The sequence below is a fragment of the Pristiophorus japonicus genome, chromosome 19 (assembly GCF_044704955.1).
Source record: "Pristiophorus japonicus isolate sPriJap1 chromosome 19, sPriJap1.hap1, whole genome shotgun sequence".
Classification (NCBI taxonomy): domain Eukaryota; kingdom Metazoa; phylum Chordata; class Chondrichthyes; family Pristiophoridae; genus Pristiophorus; species Pristiophorus japonicus.
This window is the reverse complement of record NC_091995.1, coordinates 28,129,370-28,145,624: the sequence shown is the minus strand read 5'-3', so window position 1 is coordinate 28,145,624 and position 16,255 is coordinate 28,129,370. Positions and strand designations below refer to the sequence as shown.

At 47.2% G+C, this 16,255-nt stretch overlaps 1 protein-coding gene across 1 annotated transcript in view; it reads left to right on the top strand.

The window, feature by feature from the left end:
• LOC139230142 (uncharacterized) overlaps positions 1-16,255 on the top strand; it is a 43,831-nt gene that overhangs the window by 9,389 nt on the left and 18,187 nt on the right. The window contains exon 6 of the mRNA XM_070861984.1: positions 1,636-2,164. Within this exon, the coding sequence (XP_070718085.1) occupies positions 1,636-2,164 (529 nt within the window). The remainder of the gene's footprint in view (positions 1-1,635; positions 2,165-16,255) is intronic.

Sequence of the window (16,255 nt, the reverse complement as noted above, 5' to 3'; positions counted from 1 at the left end):
GCACCGCCATTCAATAAGATCATGGCTGATCATTCCCTCAGTACCCCTTTCCTGCTTTCTCTCCATACCCCTTGATCTCTTTAGCTGTAAGGGCCATATCTAACTCCCTCTTGAATATATCCAATGAACTGGCATCAACAACTCTCTGCGGCAGGGAATTCCACAGGTTAACTACTCTCTGAGTGAAGAAGTTTCTCCTCATCTCAGTCCTAAATGGCCTACCCCTTATCCTAAGATTATGTTCCCTGGTTCTAGACTTCCCCAACATCGGGAACATTCTTCCCGCATCTAAGCTATCCAGTCCCGTCAGAATCTTATACGTTTCTATGAGATCCCCTTTCATCCTTCTAAACTCCAGTGAATAAAGGCCCAGTTGATCCAATCTCTCCTCATATGTCAGTTCAGCCATCCCTGGAATCAGTCTGGTGAACCATCGCTGCACTCCATCAATAGCAAGAACGTCCTTCCTCAGATTAGGAGACCAAAACTGAACACAATATTCCAGGTGAGGCCTCACCAAGGCCCTGTACAACCGCAGTAAGACCTCCCTGCTCCTACACTCAAATCCCCTAGCTATGAAGGCCAACATACCATTTGCTTTCTTCACAGCTTTCTGCACCTGCATGCCAACTTTCAATGACTGATGAACCATGACCCCCAGGTCTCGTTGCACCTCCCCTTTTCCTAATCTGCTGCCATTCAGATAATATTCTGCCTTCATTTCTTTGCCCCCAAAGTGGATAACCTCACATTTATCCACATTATACTGCATCTGCCATGCATGTGCCCACTCACCTAACCTGTCCAATTCACCCAGCAGCCTCTTAGTGTCCTCCTCACAGCTCACACCGCCACCCAGTTTAGTGTCATCTGCAAACTTGGAGATTTTACACTTAATTCCTTCATCGAAATCGTTAATGTATATTGTAAAGATCTGGGGTCCCAACACTGAGCCCTGTGGCACTCCACTAGTCACTGCCAGCCATTCTAAAATAGATCCATTTATCCCGACTCTCTGCTTCCTGTATGCCAACCAGTTCTCTATCCGCGTCAGCACATCACCTGCAATACCATGTGCTTTGATTTTGCACACCAATCTCTTGTGTCAAAAGCCTTTTGAAAGTCCAAATACACCACATCCACTGGTTTTCCCTTGTCCACTTTACTAGTTACATCCTCAAAAAATTCCAGAAAATTCGTCAAGCATGATTTCCCTTTCATAAATCCATGCTGACTTGGACCGATCCTGTCACTGCTTTCCAAATGCGCTGCTATTTCATCCTTAATGATTGATTCCAACATTTTCCCCAATACTGATGTCAGGCTAACCAATCTATAATTACCCGCTTTCTCTCCCTCTTTTTAAAAAAAGTTCCTGCAACTTCTGGTCAATGAGGCCTTGTCCTGGAGCGAGATCTTTACCTTAAATAGATTGATGAACATCTGCACTGTGTAAATAGGGCTGAGGGAACGGTGAGGGTTCAAAGGTGAGAAATCCCACAGACACCCTGTCCCTGGGGCTGCACAGATCCTGGGCTGAGGAAAGTGGTGATGGCCCATCACTGTCTGTACACATCTCGTGATTCAGTCCTGGTTTTCTTACAGTAACAGCTTCCCTTTCATGTTTTGTTTCAGTCCCAGCGTCTCTCACCCTGGACCCAGAGACGGCAAACAACAGACTCATCTTGTCGCAGGATCTGACTCGTGTGAGGTTCGGGAATAAGGAGCAAAACCTTCCTGATCAGCCGGAAAGATTTGCTAAAAATTGCTATGTTTTGAGCTCACAGAGTTTCACATCAGGGAGACACTACTGGGAGGTGGGTCTTGGAAACAAGCCTTTCTGGGTTGTGGGTGTCTGCAGAGAGTCTGTCAACAGGAAGGGAAGCATCACACGTTCACCTGAGAATGGATACTGGGTCATCGCCCTGGTTCCTGAGTGTAGAGCATTGAAAATCCCAGACGTCATCTCCCCTCTGAAAGTGAAACCGCGGAAGCTGGGAATTTACCTGGACTATGAGGGAGGACAGGTGTCCTTTTACGATGCTGAAGACATGTCTCACCTGTACACTTTCACTGACACTTTCACCGAGAAACTCTATCCCATCTTTAATCCCTGTAGAAATAACTCTGGCGATAACTCTGAACCACTCACACTGCTCACTGTGTAACACAGTGGGGCACGGTTTCTGAGTTCATGGCCGTGGTGAGCAGCCTTACCCACTGCCTGGACAGCCCACGTCGCCCCGATCCTCTGCTGTGTACTGCCAGGGGGTGGGGGGGAGGGTGTTTGCTGTTAGTGTGTCCTCTGTAAACTTAGCTCAGTGCCTCTACTCATCCCTCTGTCCTATCTCAATGTACTATGTCACAGACACTTTGTGCTGGAATATAATGAAGTAGAATGATCCCATGAATTGTGATAACTGTGTCCATCTATCTAACAATTAGTCGTGAATCTGTTTATATTTTTTCCCTTCAATCCAAGTTGACGTGTAAACGTGACTGACACCGGGCGTGATGATTGATGACTCTGGGAAGTAGCAGAAAGAATTAGGAACAGGAGGAGGCCATTCAATTAGATCAGATCAGAGCTGCTCTGTGTCTTAACTCCATCTGCCCACCTTGGTTCTGCGACACTTAATACCCTCAACTGAGAAAAATCGATCAATCTCAGTTGTGACCTTTACCACTGACCCTCAGTCTCAGCAGCTTTTTGAAGGAGAGAGTTCCAGATTGACAATACTCTTTGTGTGAAGAAATGCTTCCTGACATCAGCCCTGAACGCCCTAGCTCTAATTTTAAGGTTACGCCCCCTTGTTCCAGCCTCCCCACCAGAGGAAATAGTTTCTCTCTATCTACCCCATCAAATCCTTTCATTTTCTTAAACACCTAATTGGACAGGTTCGCTAATCATCGGAAAGCAGAGGGCCAATGGCTTGGGCCCAGTACCAGAGGGAAGAGGGTCCTGTTCATGGCCCAGCTTATCTCAATGGCCTTCCCTTGATACTTTCCGGCTTTATCTCCCTGGTTGTGGTCTTTACAGTGAGGATCATCAGTGCAGTGGAATGGGGTTTACTTTCAGCTCCAGTCTGGGGCCAAGCACTCCCAGGTTTTATGCCCCATCAGCCTGAAGGCTGTTTAGTGACGGGTCAGAACATCTCCCTACGATGGACAACCATCGTTAAGCACCAAGCACTCCCAGGTACTGCTTGGTGTCCTGCACACAATCCCAGTGCAAATACATCGAGGGGCGTGTTGTTGCTGGGCAGACGTGTCTGCCTGCTACAGAATGAACAAGGGTGAAGGGGAAGTAATGGGAAGTCTCACTGGCCAGTCAGCAATCTCTCCCTGACCCACTCTCTCTACTGACTCGAGGGGATGGTGCCTGAGGAGAGGGAAGGATCTGAGAAGGAGGATCTGAAGGATATCCTTATGAGGCGGGAAATTGTGTTGGGGAAATTGATGGGATTGAAGGCCGATAAATCCCCAGGGCCTGATTGTCTGCATCCCAGAGTACTTAAGGAGGTGGCCCTAGAAATAGTGGATGCATTGGTAATCATTTTCCAACAGTCTATCGACGCTGGATAAATTCCTATGGACTGGAGCGTAGCGAATGTAACACCATTTTTTAAGAAAGGAGGGAGAGAGAAAATGGGTAATTATAGACCGGTTAGCCTGACATCAGTAGTGGGGAAAATGTTGGAATCTATTATTAAGGATGAAATAGCAGCGCATTTGGAAAGCGGTGACAAGATTCGTCCAAGTCAGCATGGATTTATGAAAGGGAAATCATTCTTGACCGATCTTCTGGAATTTTTTGAGGATGTAACTAGTAGAGTGGACAAGGGAGAACCAGTGGGTATGGTGTATTTGGACTTTCAAAAGGCCTTTGACAAGATACCACTAAGAGATTGGTGCACAAGATCAAGGCACATGGTATTGGGGGTAATGTACTGACGTGGATAGAGAATTGGTTGGCAGGCAGGAAGCAGAGAGTCGGGATAAACGGGTCCTTTTCGGAATGGGAGGCAGTAACTAGTGGAGTACTGCAGGACTCTGTGCTGGGACCCCAGCTCTTCACAATATACATTCATGATTTGGATGAAGGAATTGAGTGTAATATCTCCAAATTTGCAGATGACACTAAACTGGGTGGCTGTGAGGAAGCTGCTAAGAGGCTGCAGGGTGACTTGGACAGGTTTGGAGAGTGGGCAAATGCATGGCAGATTCAGTATAATGTGGATAAATGTGAGTTTATCCACTTTGGTGGGAAAAACACGAAGCCAGAATATTATCTGAATGGCGGCAGATTAGGAAAAGGAGAGGTGCAACGAGACCTGGGTGTCGTGGTTCATCCGTCATTGAAAGTTGGCATGCAGGTACAGCAAGCGGTGAAGAAGGCAAATGGCATGTTGGCCTTCATAGCTAGGGGATTTGAATATAGGACCATGGAGGTATTACTGCAATTGTACAGGGCCTTGGTGAGACCTCAACTGGAATATTGTGTTCAGTTTTGGTCTCCTAATCTGAGGAAGGACATTCTTGCTATTGAGGGAGTGCAGCGAAGGTTCACCAGACTGATTCCAGTGATGGCTGGACTGACATATGAGGAGAGACTGGATCAACTGGGCCTTTATACACTGGAGTTTAGAAGGATGAGAGGGGATCTCATAGAAACGTATAAGATTCTGATGGGACGAGATAGGTTAGATGCAGGAAGAATGTTCCCGATATTGGGGAAGTCCAGAACCAGGGGACACACTCTTCGGATAAGGTTTAGGCCATTTAGGACTGAGATGAGGAGAAACTTCTTCACTCAGAGTTGTTAACCTGTGGAATTCCCTGCCGCAGAGAGTCGTTGATGCCAGTTCATTGGATATATTCAAGAGGGAGTTAGATGTGGCCCTTATGGCTAAAGGGATCAAGGGGTATGGAGAGAAAGCGGGAAATGGGTACTGAGGTGAATGATCAGCCATGATCATATTGAATGGTGGTGCAGGCTCGAAGGGCCGAATGGCCTACTCCTGCACCTAGTTTCTATATTTCGATGTTTTTATGTTCACAATGTCAAGTGGCCTGGAGCCCAGGACGGGAATGTGGTGGTCAGCAGTCCAGTGGGATCGGAGTCAAAGGGAGCAGGAGTCTCGGATGAGCTGGGAGAGGGCATGAGGAGAGAAACTAGAGAAAGACACAAGTTCAGAGCTGGGGCAGGGGGAATCCTGCAGTGAGGTTTGGCTTGGTTGGCAAGAGGATGGAAGAAAGCAGCTGAGGCAGCAGAACTAATGGTCTCAATCTTCATCACAAAGTAGTTCATAAGCTCTCCACACTTGGTGTTGGAGGTGAGGGTGGAGGGTGCAAGGAGAAGGATTGAAAGAGACAATTGTAGAGTGAAGGAGCCAGGGGTTCTCTTTGCTGCATTCGATGATCCTAGAGCAGTGGGCAATTTGGGCAGAGGACAGTGAGGCACGACAGCACTTAATGTCGTCCGGACAGATGTGGCAAAGGACGGCTTAGCCAGATGTGCACCAGATCCTCTAAAGTCAGCATCCCTTGTACTTGAGGGCACGAGAAATTAGGCCATACCAGAGGGATCAACTGGGATAGGAGAGTGTAAAGGTTCAGCTGGAGGGAAGGGTAATGAGATGAAGATTAAATCGATGCGGTTGAGGAGTTGCTTGGTGCAGATGCTGAGAGAGGAAAGGAGAAAGGATATCTCAGTGAGAAACTCAGGGTGGGGCTTCTAGTGGAAAATGAGGAATTAAAGAAGAGGTGAGAGGGGTGGAACAAGATGAAGTGCACGAAGGAGGAATAGGGACAAAAAACAAGTTGTGATTTGATGCTAAGGGTGGTGCTTTATGTGGGGCAGGGGGTGGAAAGTACAGCCAGGTGGGCAGGCTTCGGTAAGGGGCAAGGTGTTGCCACCCTAGTCCAAAAGGGCAGTGGTGGGTGGAATGAACAGGATGGAAAGCAAGTTGGTGAGATTAGCCCCCAGCAGGCACGGTGGGTGGGATGATGGGCATGAGAGGAGCACGGGGCAGTTTGGGGAGCTGCTCGTTATCCAAGGGCCATTCAAGCCTGGGACGGTGGCAGGAGAGCAGACAGGCAGAGGAGGAGTGATACTTTGAGCTAGGGGTGGTCAGGGTGGGCCAATATCCAAGAGGGGAGAAATGAAAGGAATCATTGAGGAAAATATCAACAGTTGTGATGGGTGGGTCGCTGGGGCTCTCTGGATGGGTGAGGTGAAATGGGATGAATGGCCTTCCTCATGATTTTGTGATGAAGATGGGGAAAGTGCTAATGCACCCCCACCACTAGCACTAAATGATCCAGTCGAGTGTTCACCATTTGGGGACATGGCAGGCTGCAGCACACCTCAAGTGCAATGGGCTGGCCTGGTCCTGGGAGGAACACCTTTGTGATCATTGCCCTCTGTACACAGTGTGCGGGGAAGGGAGAGAATTAAAGGCAGTGCTCTTTAAAGCACAATATGACCGTGGGAGCATGACTTCACTGTGGAAAAGACAAGGGTGGAATCAGGAACACAATTCATTCAAACTAACACAACAATAACACACTTTCCAGGCAGGAGGTGAGCAGTAATTTAAGGATGTGATTATGCAGCTGATGTCCCAGTTCCTTCTGTGTAAATGTGAACACACTGGTATGCTCGCGGCCTTCCGCGAGAGGTGGGCGCTGGAGGGACTGGAGTGCATCATCACCCCCGGCAACCAAATTTTAATTTGGTTTTATGTTTTAAAGTTTAATTTGTTTTAATTGCCGGTGTTTTTAGTGTCCCCCTCCCCTTTTATAGGGGGCACTTGGGAAAAAAAAACTATGATTTTAGTGCCCAAAAAAAACACAAAAATCACCAAAAAAAAACAAAAAAAAAGGGCCTTGTGAAATGTTTGGAGTGTCCCCCAGATCGGGAGGCACTTGATCTAATGGTTTGTTTGCTCAAAAGTGTTGTAGAGCTGTTGGAAATGTTTGGAGTGTCTCCCAGATTGGGGGGCACTTGACTAAACTGGTTAATTTTGTCTCCTACTAAAAAAAGATTTGTAAATGTGATCATGTGACCTGACAGAGCCCATCCCTTGAGTACTTCCTGGTAATATAAGCTCAGCCCAGGTAGGGGGCGCTCTCTGTATGTGTCAGTGTCGCTGGTCTCTGACTGGGACCGAGGACTCCCATCAGGATAGTTTGTGGGAAGAACACTTGAAACAGTTAGAGCCAGACTCTGAAACTGTTACCATCACTCCCTATGATACAGATTATGTCAGTCACTGCACGACCAATGTTATCGTCTCGGCTTCATACAGGATAAAGCACTCCGATTGTTCGGCATCCCATCCGTCGGCTTAAACACCCCCTCCCTCCACCACCGCACCATGTGTACTATCTACAGGATGTTCTACAGCAACTCCCCAAGGCTTCTTCGACGGCACCTCCCAAACCCACGACCTCCTCCACCTAGAAGGACAAGGGCAGCAGCTGCATGGGAACACTACAACAACTTGTATTTATATAGCCCCTTTAACATAGTAAAACGTCCCAAGGCGCTTCACAGGAGGGTTATAAAACACAATTTGACACCGAGCTACATAAGGAGGAATTAGGGCAGGTGACCAAATGTTGGTGAAAGAAGTAGGTTTTAAGGAGCATCTTAAAGAAGCAAAGAGAGTCAGGGAGGTTTGGGGAGCGAACTCCAGAGCTTCGGGTCGATGCAATAGAAGGCACAACTGGCCATGGTGGAGCGATTAAAATCAGGGGTCCTCAGGAGTCCAGAATTAGAGGAGCCCAAATATCTTGGGGGGGGTTGTGGGACTGGAGGAGATTTTAAAAATAGGGAGGGGCGAGGCCATGGAGGGATTCAAAAAGAAGGATGAGAATTTTAAAATCAAGGCATTGCTTAACCGGGAGCCAATGTAGGTAATCAAACAGAGGGGTGATGGGTGAGTGAGACTTGGTACGAGGTAGGTTATGGGTAGCCGAGTTTTGGATCACCTCGAGTTTACATAGGGTAGAACATGAGAGACCAGCAAGAAGTGCATTGGAATAGACAAGTCTGGAGGTAGCAAAGGCATGGATGAGGGCAGACCAGCTAAAGCAGGAGCGGAGACAGGTGATTTTACACAGGTGCGAATAGGCAGTCTTAGTTGTGATGCTGATATGTGGTCGGAAGCACATTTCAGGGTCAAATATGACACCAAGTTTGCGAGCAATGTGATTTAGCCTCAGACAGATGCTATGGACAGGGATGGAGTCAGTGGTTAGGGAATGGTGTTTGTGGCGGGACTTGAAGACAATGGCAATGTTTAGTTGGAGGAAATTTCTGCTCATACAGTACTGGATGTCCGACAAGTATTCTGACAATTTAGAGACAGTGGAGGGGTCAAGAGGAGTGGTGGTGAGTTAGTGCTGGGTGTCATCAGTGTACATGAGGAAACTGATGCTGTGTTTTCAGATAATGTCACCGAGGACTAACATATAGATGAGAAATAGGAGGGGTCAAGGATAGATCCTTGGGGGATACCAGAGGTAATATTGCAGGAGTGAGAAGATAAGCCATTGCAGGTGATTCTCTGGCTATGGAAGCAGACAAGAGCAGTCCCATCCAACTGGAGGACAATGGGGAGATTTTGGAGGAGGATGGAGTGGTCAAACATGTCAAAGACTAGACAGAAGGATAAGGAGGGATAGTTTACCTTTGTCACAGTCACATAAGATGTTATTTTTTGACTTTGATCAGAGCCGTTTAAGTACTGTGACATGGGTGGTAACCTGATTGGAGAGATTCAAACATGGAGTTCCGGGAAAGATCGGCACGGATTGGGGAGGTTGGAGATGGGGCGATAGTGTGCAACGACCGAGGGGTCAAGGGTTTGTTTTATTGAGAAGAGGGGTGATGACAGCAGGTTTGAAGGAGGCGGGGAAAGTACCTGAGGAGAGAGAACCGTTAACATCCACCAGCATGGGAGCCAGAAAAGGAAGTTGGGAGGTCAGCAGTTTAGTGGGAATAAGGTCGAGGAGCAGCAAGTGAGTTTCATGCACAAGGTGAGCAGCATCACCTCCAAGTTCCCCTCAAAGTCACACACCAGTTTACAATATATGGCCATTCCTTCATTGTCACTGGATCAAAATCCTGACACTCCCTCCCCAACAGCATTGTGGGAGCACCTTCACCACACGGACTGCAGCAGTTCCAGAAGCTCAGGACGGACAATAAATAATAGAATCATAGAGTTAGAAATTCATCTAATTTCCCCCAGTCCAGAGTGCCTTGAAATGGCGATAAAATGGCGGCTGCCTCTCATTTTCCAGTGCGGGGGGAGGTGTCATTGAGCCAAGTGGGGGAGTCACAGCCCAGTGGGGGGAAGGGGGTGTCACTGAGTGCAGTGGGAGCATTGGGGCTTTCACTGAGCCCAGTGGGGGGAGGCGGGGGGTGTTTACTGAGCCCGATGGGGGGGGGTTCACTGAGCCCAGTGGGGGGGTCACTGAGCCCAGTGAGGGGGGGGTCACTGAGCCCAGTGGGGGGGGGTTCACTGAGCCCAGTGGGGGGGGGGGGTCACTGAGCCCAGTGGGGGGGGGTGGGTGGCTGAGCCCAGTGGGGGGCGGGGTCACTGAGCCCAGTGGGGGTGGGCACTGAGCCCAGTGGGGGGGGCTTCACTGAGCCCGATGGGGGGGTTCACTGAGTCCAGTGGGGGTGGGCACTGAGCACAGTGGGGGGGGAGTTCACTGAGCCCAGTGGGGGCGGGGGTTCACTGAGCCCAGTGGGGATGGGCACTGAGCCCAGTGGGGTGGGGGGGGGGGGTCACGGAGCCCAGTGGGGATGGTCACTGAGCCCAGTGAGGGGGGGGTTGGGCACTGAGCACAGTGGGGGGGGTGGTCACTGAGCACAGTGGGGGGGGGGGGGGTTCACTGGGCCCAGTAGGGGTGGGCACTGAGCACAGTGGGGGGGGGGGGTTCACTGAGCCCAGTGGGGGTGGGCACTGAGCACAGTGGGGTGGGGGGGTCACAGAGCCCAGTGAGGGGGGGGTTGGGCACTGAGCACAGTCGGGGGTGGGCACTGAGCACAGTGGGGTGGGGGGTGGGGGGGGGTCACGGAGCCCAGTGGGGGTGGTGGGGACAGCCCCAGTGGGGGGAGGGGGGGAACAGACCCCTAAACAACAATGAACACGGACCAGGGATGAGAAACCCAAGTGCGTTCACACCTGCTGACGGTGTTACATTACACAATCTTAGTTACCTTCCACACCACTGAGCTGGGCAGTTCCCCAAAACCAGAGAAAGAGCTTTGAAAGACAGAGAAGCTGCGACCATGCCCTTCTTACTTCTAGAAACTTCTGCAATGATGCCTGGTCAATGCCCGCAGCGTTTGGCGACACTGGCCCTCAGTCAGACCGTGGGAAAGAAAGGAAGGTAACAGTGGGCATCGTAGCACCGACCTGCACATCGCAGTCACAGAGGTTAGGACCAGCTCCAGAGCAGGGCATCACACACTGGTCCCTCTTGGTTACAAGGGCTCCTTTTCCATTCTCCCCTCCTGAAGGCACTGACTCACGCTGAACTACGGTTATATGGACTGCCTTACCCAAATGTCCATTCTGCACGTGTGAGTCCTTGCCAAGTGTGGCCAAGCTCTTCGACCATAAGTGGGGTTATTGCTTGATCATGATGTCGACACACACATGTCCTTCTGCCTGGGGTCAGTGGACAAGCATCAGGAGTGTGCACCCTTTGCTGCCTCCACCCTCTGCCACATACAGGGGTACTGAGGCAAACTGCAATCACACCATGGCTGAGGTCAGCTGATGTCCAACCCTGCTATCCAGAGCAGACACACTGCCAAACATTCACCACACCCCACTACGCTCTGTATCTAACCCGTGCTGTACTTGCCCTGGGAGTGTTTGATGAGACAGTGTAGAGGGAGCATTACTCTGTATCTAACCCATGCTGTACCTGCCCGGGATTGTTGATGAGATAGAGTATAGGGAGCTTTACTCTATCTAACCCGTACGGTGTGGAAATGTATTTTTATCTAAGCTGATACCATACGGTATTTGTGTGCCTTTTGATTAAAATGGAGTCCTGGCCCTTCCAGAACTTTCTGCATTTTAGCAGCCAGCTTATTATGAACAGCTAAACCTGCTGTTAGATGGCTGATGGTTATCAGACAGCTAGGAGACAAGTCATGCTGAGACAAGTAACCCCCCCATGGTGCTCTCCTATTGTCTACACTACAGGAGTTCCATGTCACCCCACCCTTATCTTCGAGCCATTATCTCTTTCCTTTACCTCATCCATTTGAAGCAAACAGGTAAACTGACCAGGAAATGGGATAATCCTGATACAATACAAGACAGGTGATAGCCCATTACCTATGACTCATGGAGTAATGGCCGTTTGGCTTTCTGATAACCCTGACAAAAGGAAATATCTTGACACCATTTCAGTCCAGGATATAGTAATTAACTCTTTATCTGTATTCACTGACTGTGAGACAGAGCAATACACAGGGAGAGGCCAGAACTTGGGTTTTACTGTATAAATATCTTGTGAAGCTGTACCATTGCGGAGGTTTCATTTAGCCCTTGACTGAGTGAAACCTACCCCTTGCGAGCAAGTAAATTAAAAGGGAAACTTCCATCGGAGCTGTAAGTGTCGGAGTCATTCTTTTCTGAGGTCGAGATTTCGACAGTTATTGGAGGTTCCACCGAGATGCATACTCTCTGTTCTGTGAGTAAAACGGATACAGGCATAGTGCCTCTCCAGTGAAAGGCTTCGGTGGCCAAACAAGGTGAGCCTTTGCTCACAAGAGGTTTCTTCACTGTTGAATCGCAGATGTAATCTGTTGTCCACAGCTGAGGTACTGCATCTACAAGACTCGGCATTTAAAAGTTAAAGGTATTTTTTTTTTATAACCATTTCTTTCTCAGCTCGCCAGCAGAAGAGAACAGGTTCTGAAAAAAAATCTCGAGACAGCCCGGGGAAGGTTTCAGTAGGTAAAAGAAAGCGCTAGTCGATCGAAAAGGGTTCCAGGTTCTTATATGATAAGATTTTTATTGTTTTTAATTCGGAAGGGGTTCTTATGTGATAAGACTATTAAAAGAAAAGAAAAAAGAAAGCGCTAATAATCGATCGAAGGTTCTTATGTGATAAGATTTTTATTGTTTTTAATTCGGAAGGAGTTCTTTTGTGATAAGACTATTAAAAAAAAAGAGCGCAATCGATCAAAGAGTTTGGGTACGGAACCTTAAGTTTTATCAGCTGTTATTAGGATAAGTTAAGGACTCGGTCTGTAGTGGCGTACAACGCAGACTGAGAATTTGTTTAGAGGTTATGATTTGTGTACTCACGGGAATATTGTTTGTTGTCCTTGTATTACTGTTGTGTGCAATACCTTAGTGAGTCATTGCCATTAGAGAAACGGGAAGAGTCACTAGGGAATATTGTGATTCGAAAAAAAAAACACAAGGATTGATTAGGAAAAGAAACAGTGACTGATTGATCAACTACGGTTGGTTCGTGCCAACATATCTCACACACCCAGACTGAGCCCGAATTAAGAGCCTTTTCAGGCCACGTAACGGCCAGGAGAAGTGGGCGTAGAGAACTCGGTTGCCCGAAAGGATTGTGAGATCAGAAACTGTGGGAAAATCTTAATCATCCAGAATGGGTGCCGGAGCAAGTTAAAACACCACAAAAGGCACACCAGCCTATGTCATGCTCCAGAATTGTGGTCAGTCTTCAATTGACCAAAGAAACAAAAACCAGTAAAGTGGACTAAGGGTGAAAACAGGCCATTTCCACCCGATGGTTCATTTAATTTAGAGAGAACAACTTGTCTAGAGGAATGTCTTATAAACAGAGATCCAGGTAAAAAAAAAAAAGGAAAGTAATAGAAAAGGCCTGGGTTCCGATTCTTCAAGCCCATGTAAAATTAACAGAGGAAGTAAATCAAATGTAAAAAAAAAAGAGAACCTGATAGTGACTTATGAAAAAAAAAAATGAAGCTAGTAAAAGAAAAAGCTTTATTGAATGGAGAGAGACTTGTGAATGTCTTGTCTTTGAATGAGAGTGCGTGAATGTCTTGTCTTTGAATGAGAGTGCTTCTGTCTTTTTTCCTTGTGTCTGGAAACCTGTTTGGAAAAGTTGTGGAGCTGCCTGTTTGTTTTAGCTCCGCCCACTTTTTCAAACAAAGTGAAGTTTTTTAACCCTTCATAGTGTTGTCCTGTATGTGGGAAGTTTAAGACATTTTAAGTTAGAAGCGCAGGTGTGGATTTATTCGGATGAGAGGTTACGGAGCTAGGAAATGCACAAAGGATAGGTTTGTTGAGACATGGTCCCGGTGGTTAAAAGTTGTAATGCCTTTTTTTTTTAAAAAGCCTTTGTGGGTCTCTCGAGGTGCAGGCTGGGGGAGTACACTCTCATTGTCCTTGGTGTAAATTCTTGGTACAAAAGCTTCTAGCTCAGTAAGAGGATTTTTTTTTGATAAAAGAGTGACAGTACAATAATTGAATTGGGATTTTGAGATATTTCAGGTGATCTCCTTGATCAACATTTTGAGTGTATTGGAAAAATCTTGGGTTTGGAGGCCTTTTAATAAGATTAGAAAACAAGTACTTTACATTCTGTGATCTGTGAATCACTATAAGCATAAATGAGAAGTCCGTGTAACACACAGATTTGTCCAGTTCAGAAGCCCACACAAATGAAGGTTTGTCCATGACCTACGAGCTGTGAATGAATCTACTATATTCTCACAATGCTTAAAGGATGTGGAATGAAGTATCCCGGAATGCTTTCCAGAACCTTAAGCAGTCCCTCACTTCAGCACCAGCCTTGGGAATTACCAGATTACACTAAGCTATTCAACTTATTTGTGCATCACAAGTCGGGTTTTGCACAACCTGTTTTGACTCAGTTACATGGGGACAGGCAGCGACCGGTAGCATATTTCAGTACCCAACTAGACCCAGTGGCACGCGGACTACCAGGATGTCTTCCTTCGTTGGCAGCAGCTTATTATGCTATGCAACAGGCTCAGACAATAACTCTAAATCATCAGACCATTTTATATATCCCACACTCTGTCGAGATTTTACTTACTAAATGTGCCACCCAACACCTAACCTCCGCAAGAACCACTAAATACGAGGTCGAACTGTTATCAAATCCGAACCTTGTCATCAAAAGATGTACTACCTTAAATCCAGCCACTCTACTCCCCACGGAAGACGATGGCGAACCCCATTCATGTGAAATGGTAACCGAATTAGTGACTAAACCACGTATCAATCTAACAGATGTACCAATGTGTAACCCTGAGCTAGTGTACTATGTTGACGGATCAGCCTTACGAAATGATAGGGGCCAACCTAGAGCGGCTTATGCAATTGTAACTCAGTTTAATGTTGTCGAAACAGCCTCTCTTCCAGAATCCTTTTCAGCCCAACAAGCCGAATTGTTTGCGTTAACTCGAGCCTGTATTCTGGCTGAAGGACACACAGTTAATATCTACACTGACTCCAGGTATGCTTTTGGGGTATCACATGACTATGGACAAATTTGGAAGATTCGCGGGTACCTGACTTCTTCAGGAACCCCTATCAAAAATGCAGAACAAGTGGAAAATCTCCTGCGAGCCATTCAATGCCCCTTAAAACTTGCCATTATCAAATGCCAAGCACATACAGGCCAGTCGAATGAGGTGGCACTTGGGAATGCCAGAGCTGATAATGCAGCTAAGTCAGCAGCTCTGTCGAAAGGGGGGATGCAGGTGTCATTGAAAAGGGGGGATGCAGGTGTCATTGTTCCCACTAAGGAAAAATAATTGCTCAGACCCGCCACCCACTATTAATGACGTGCTGGCCTTTCAGACACAGGCCAGTACGGAGGAGGTGGTGACCTGGACGAAGGATCAATGTTATAAAAATCCAGAAGGAATATGGGTTCACCATGACGGCCGCGTGGTGGCCCCTAGATCCTTACTTCCATGGATTGCCCGATGTGTTCATACATTCACACATGCAGGCAAAGGGGGATTGGCAGATTATATTTTGGCAACTTGGTATGCACCAGGTATTTCGGCAATTGCAAAACAAATCTGTGAAAATTGTGTTACCTGTCAGACAATGAATCCGGGTAAGACGGAAAAAGTAGAATCTGCCTCCCACCCAAATCCAGTCGGGCCTTTTGTACATTTACAAATGGATTTTATTGAATTACCTATGTGTATGGGATTCAAGTATGTATTAGTTATTGTAGATGTGTTCTCTAGATGGATTGAAGCCTTTCCATGTAAAAAGGCCGATGCCACTACTGTTGCTAAATGTTTGTTAAAAGAAATTGTACCTTGCTTCGGAATCCCTGCTAAGCTTTCCAGTGATAACGGGTCGCATTTCACGGGAACTGTCATAAGAGAAATGTGTAAAGCTTTACAGATTAATCAACGTTTTCATTGCAGTTATCATCCACAATCAGCTGGACTTGTTGAAAGATATAATGGAATGCTTAAAAATAAGCTGGCAAAACTATGCAATGACACTGGACTGAAATGGACAGAACTGCTGCCCTTAGCTTTGATGGTAATGCGATCTGCAACCAACAGAACAACAGGCTTGTCACCACATGAGATAGTTATGGGACGTCCCCAACGACTACCTTTTACAGCACCATTTACTGCAAAACAGATGGACATCCACAAAATGGAGGAAAATATGTTGAATTATTGTATTGCACTAACCAAATGTATTTCCAGCTTTCATTCACAGGTAAAGGAAGCCCAAGTCAAGCCAGCGGAAGGGAAGTGTCATAACCTGGAGCCAGGGGAATTCGTTTACATCAAGATTTTTAAAAGGAAAAGCAGTCTACAGCCAAGATTCGAAGGACCATACCAGGTCTTGCTGGCGACCAATACTGCAATCAAGGTAAAGGAAAGACCAACATGGATCCACGCATCCCATTGCAAACGGGCACCCGACCAGGAGGAAGGGACGAAGGAATCAGAGGAACAGAAAAAGGAAGACTGAATAAAGAACTGTATGGACTATGGGGACTGATGGTGCTGGGATTGACAGGGTTTTACTTCACATTATTGATTACACCAGGGGTACAGACCCACCAGCGAAGGGAATTGCACGTAAACGTATTTATGGCACTGAGTTATAGGTATGCTCAAGAAAGAAACTTGTCGAGTTGTTGGATATGTTCCCATGTACCTGTCCACTCCAGGGGGGTATTCCCCTGAGATCTGTCC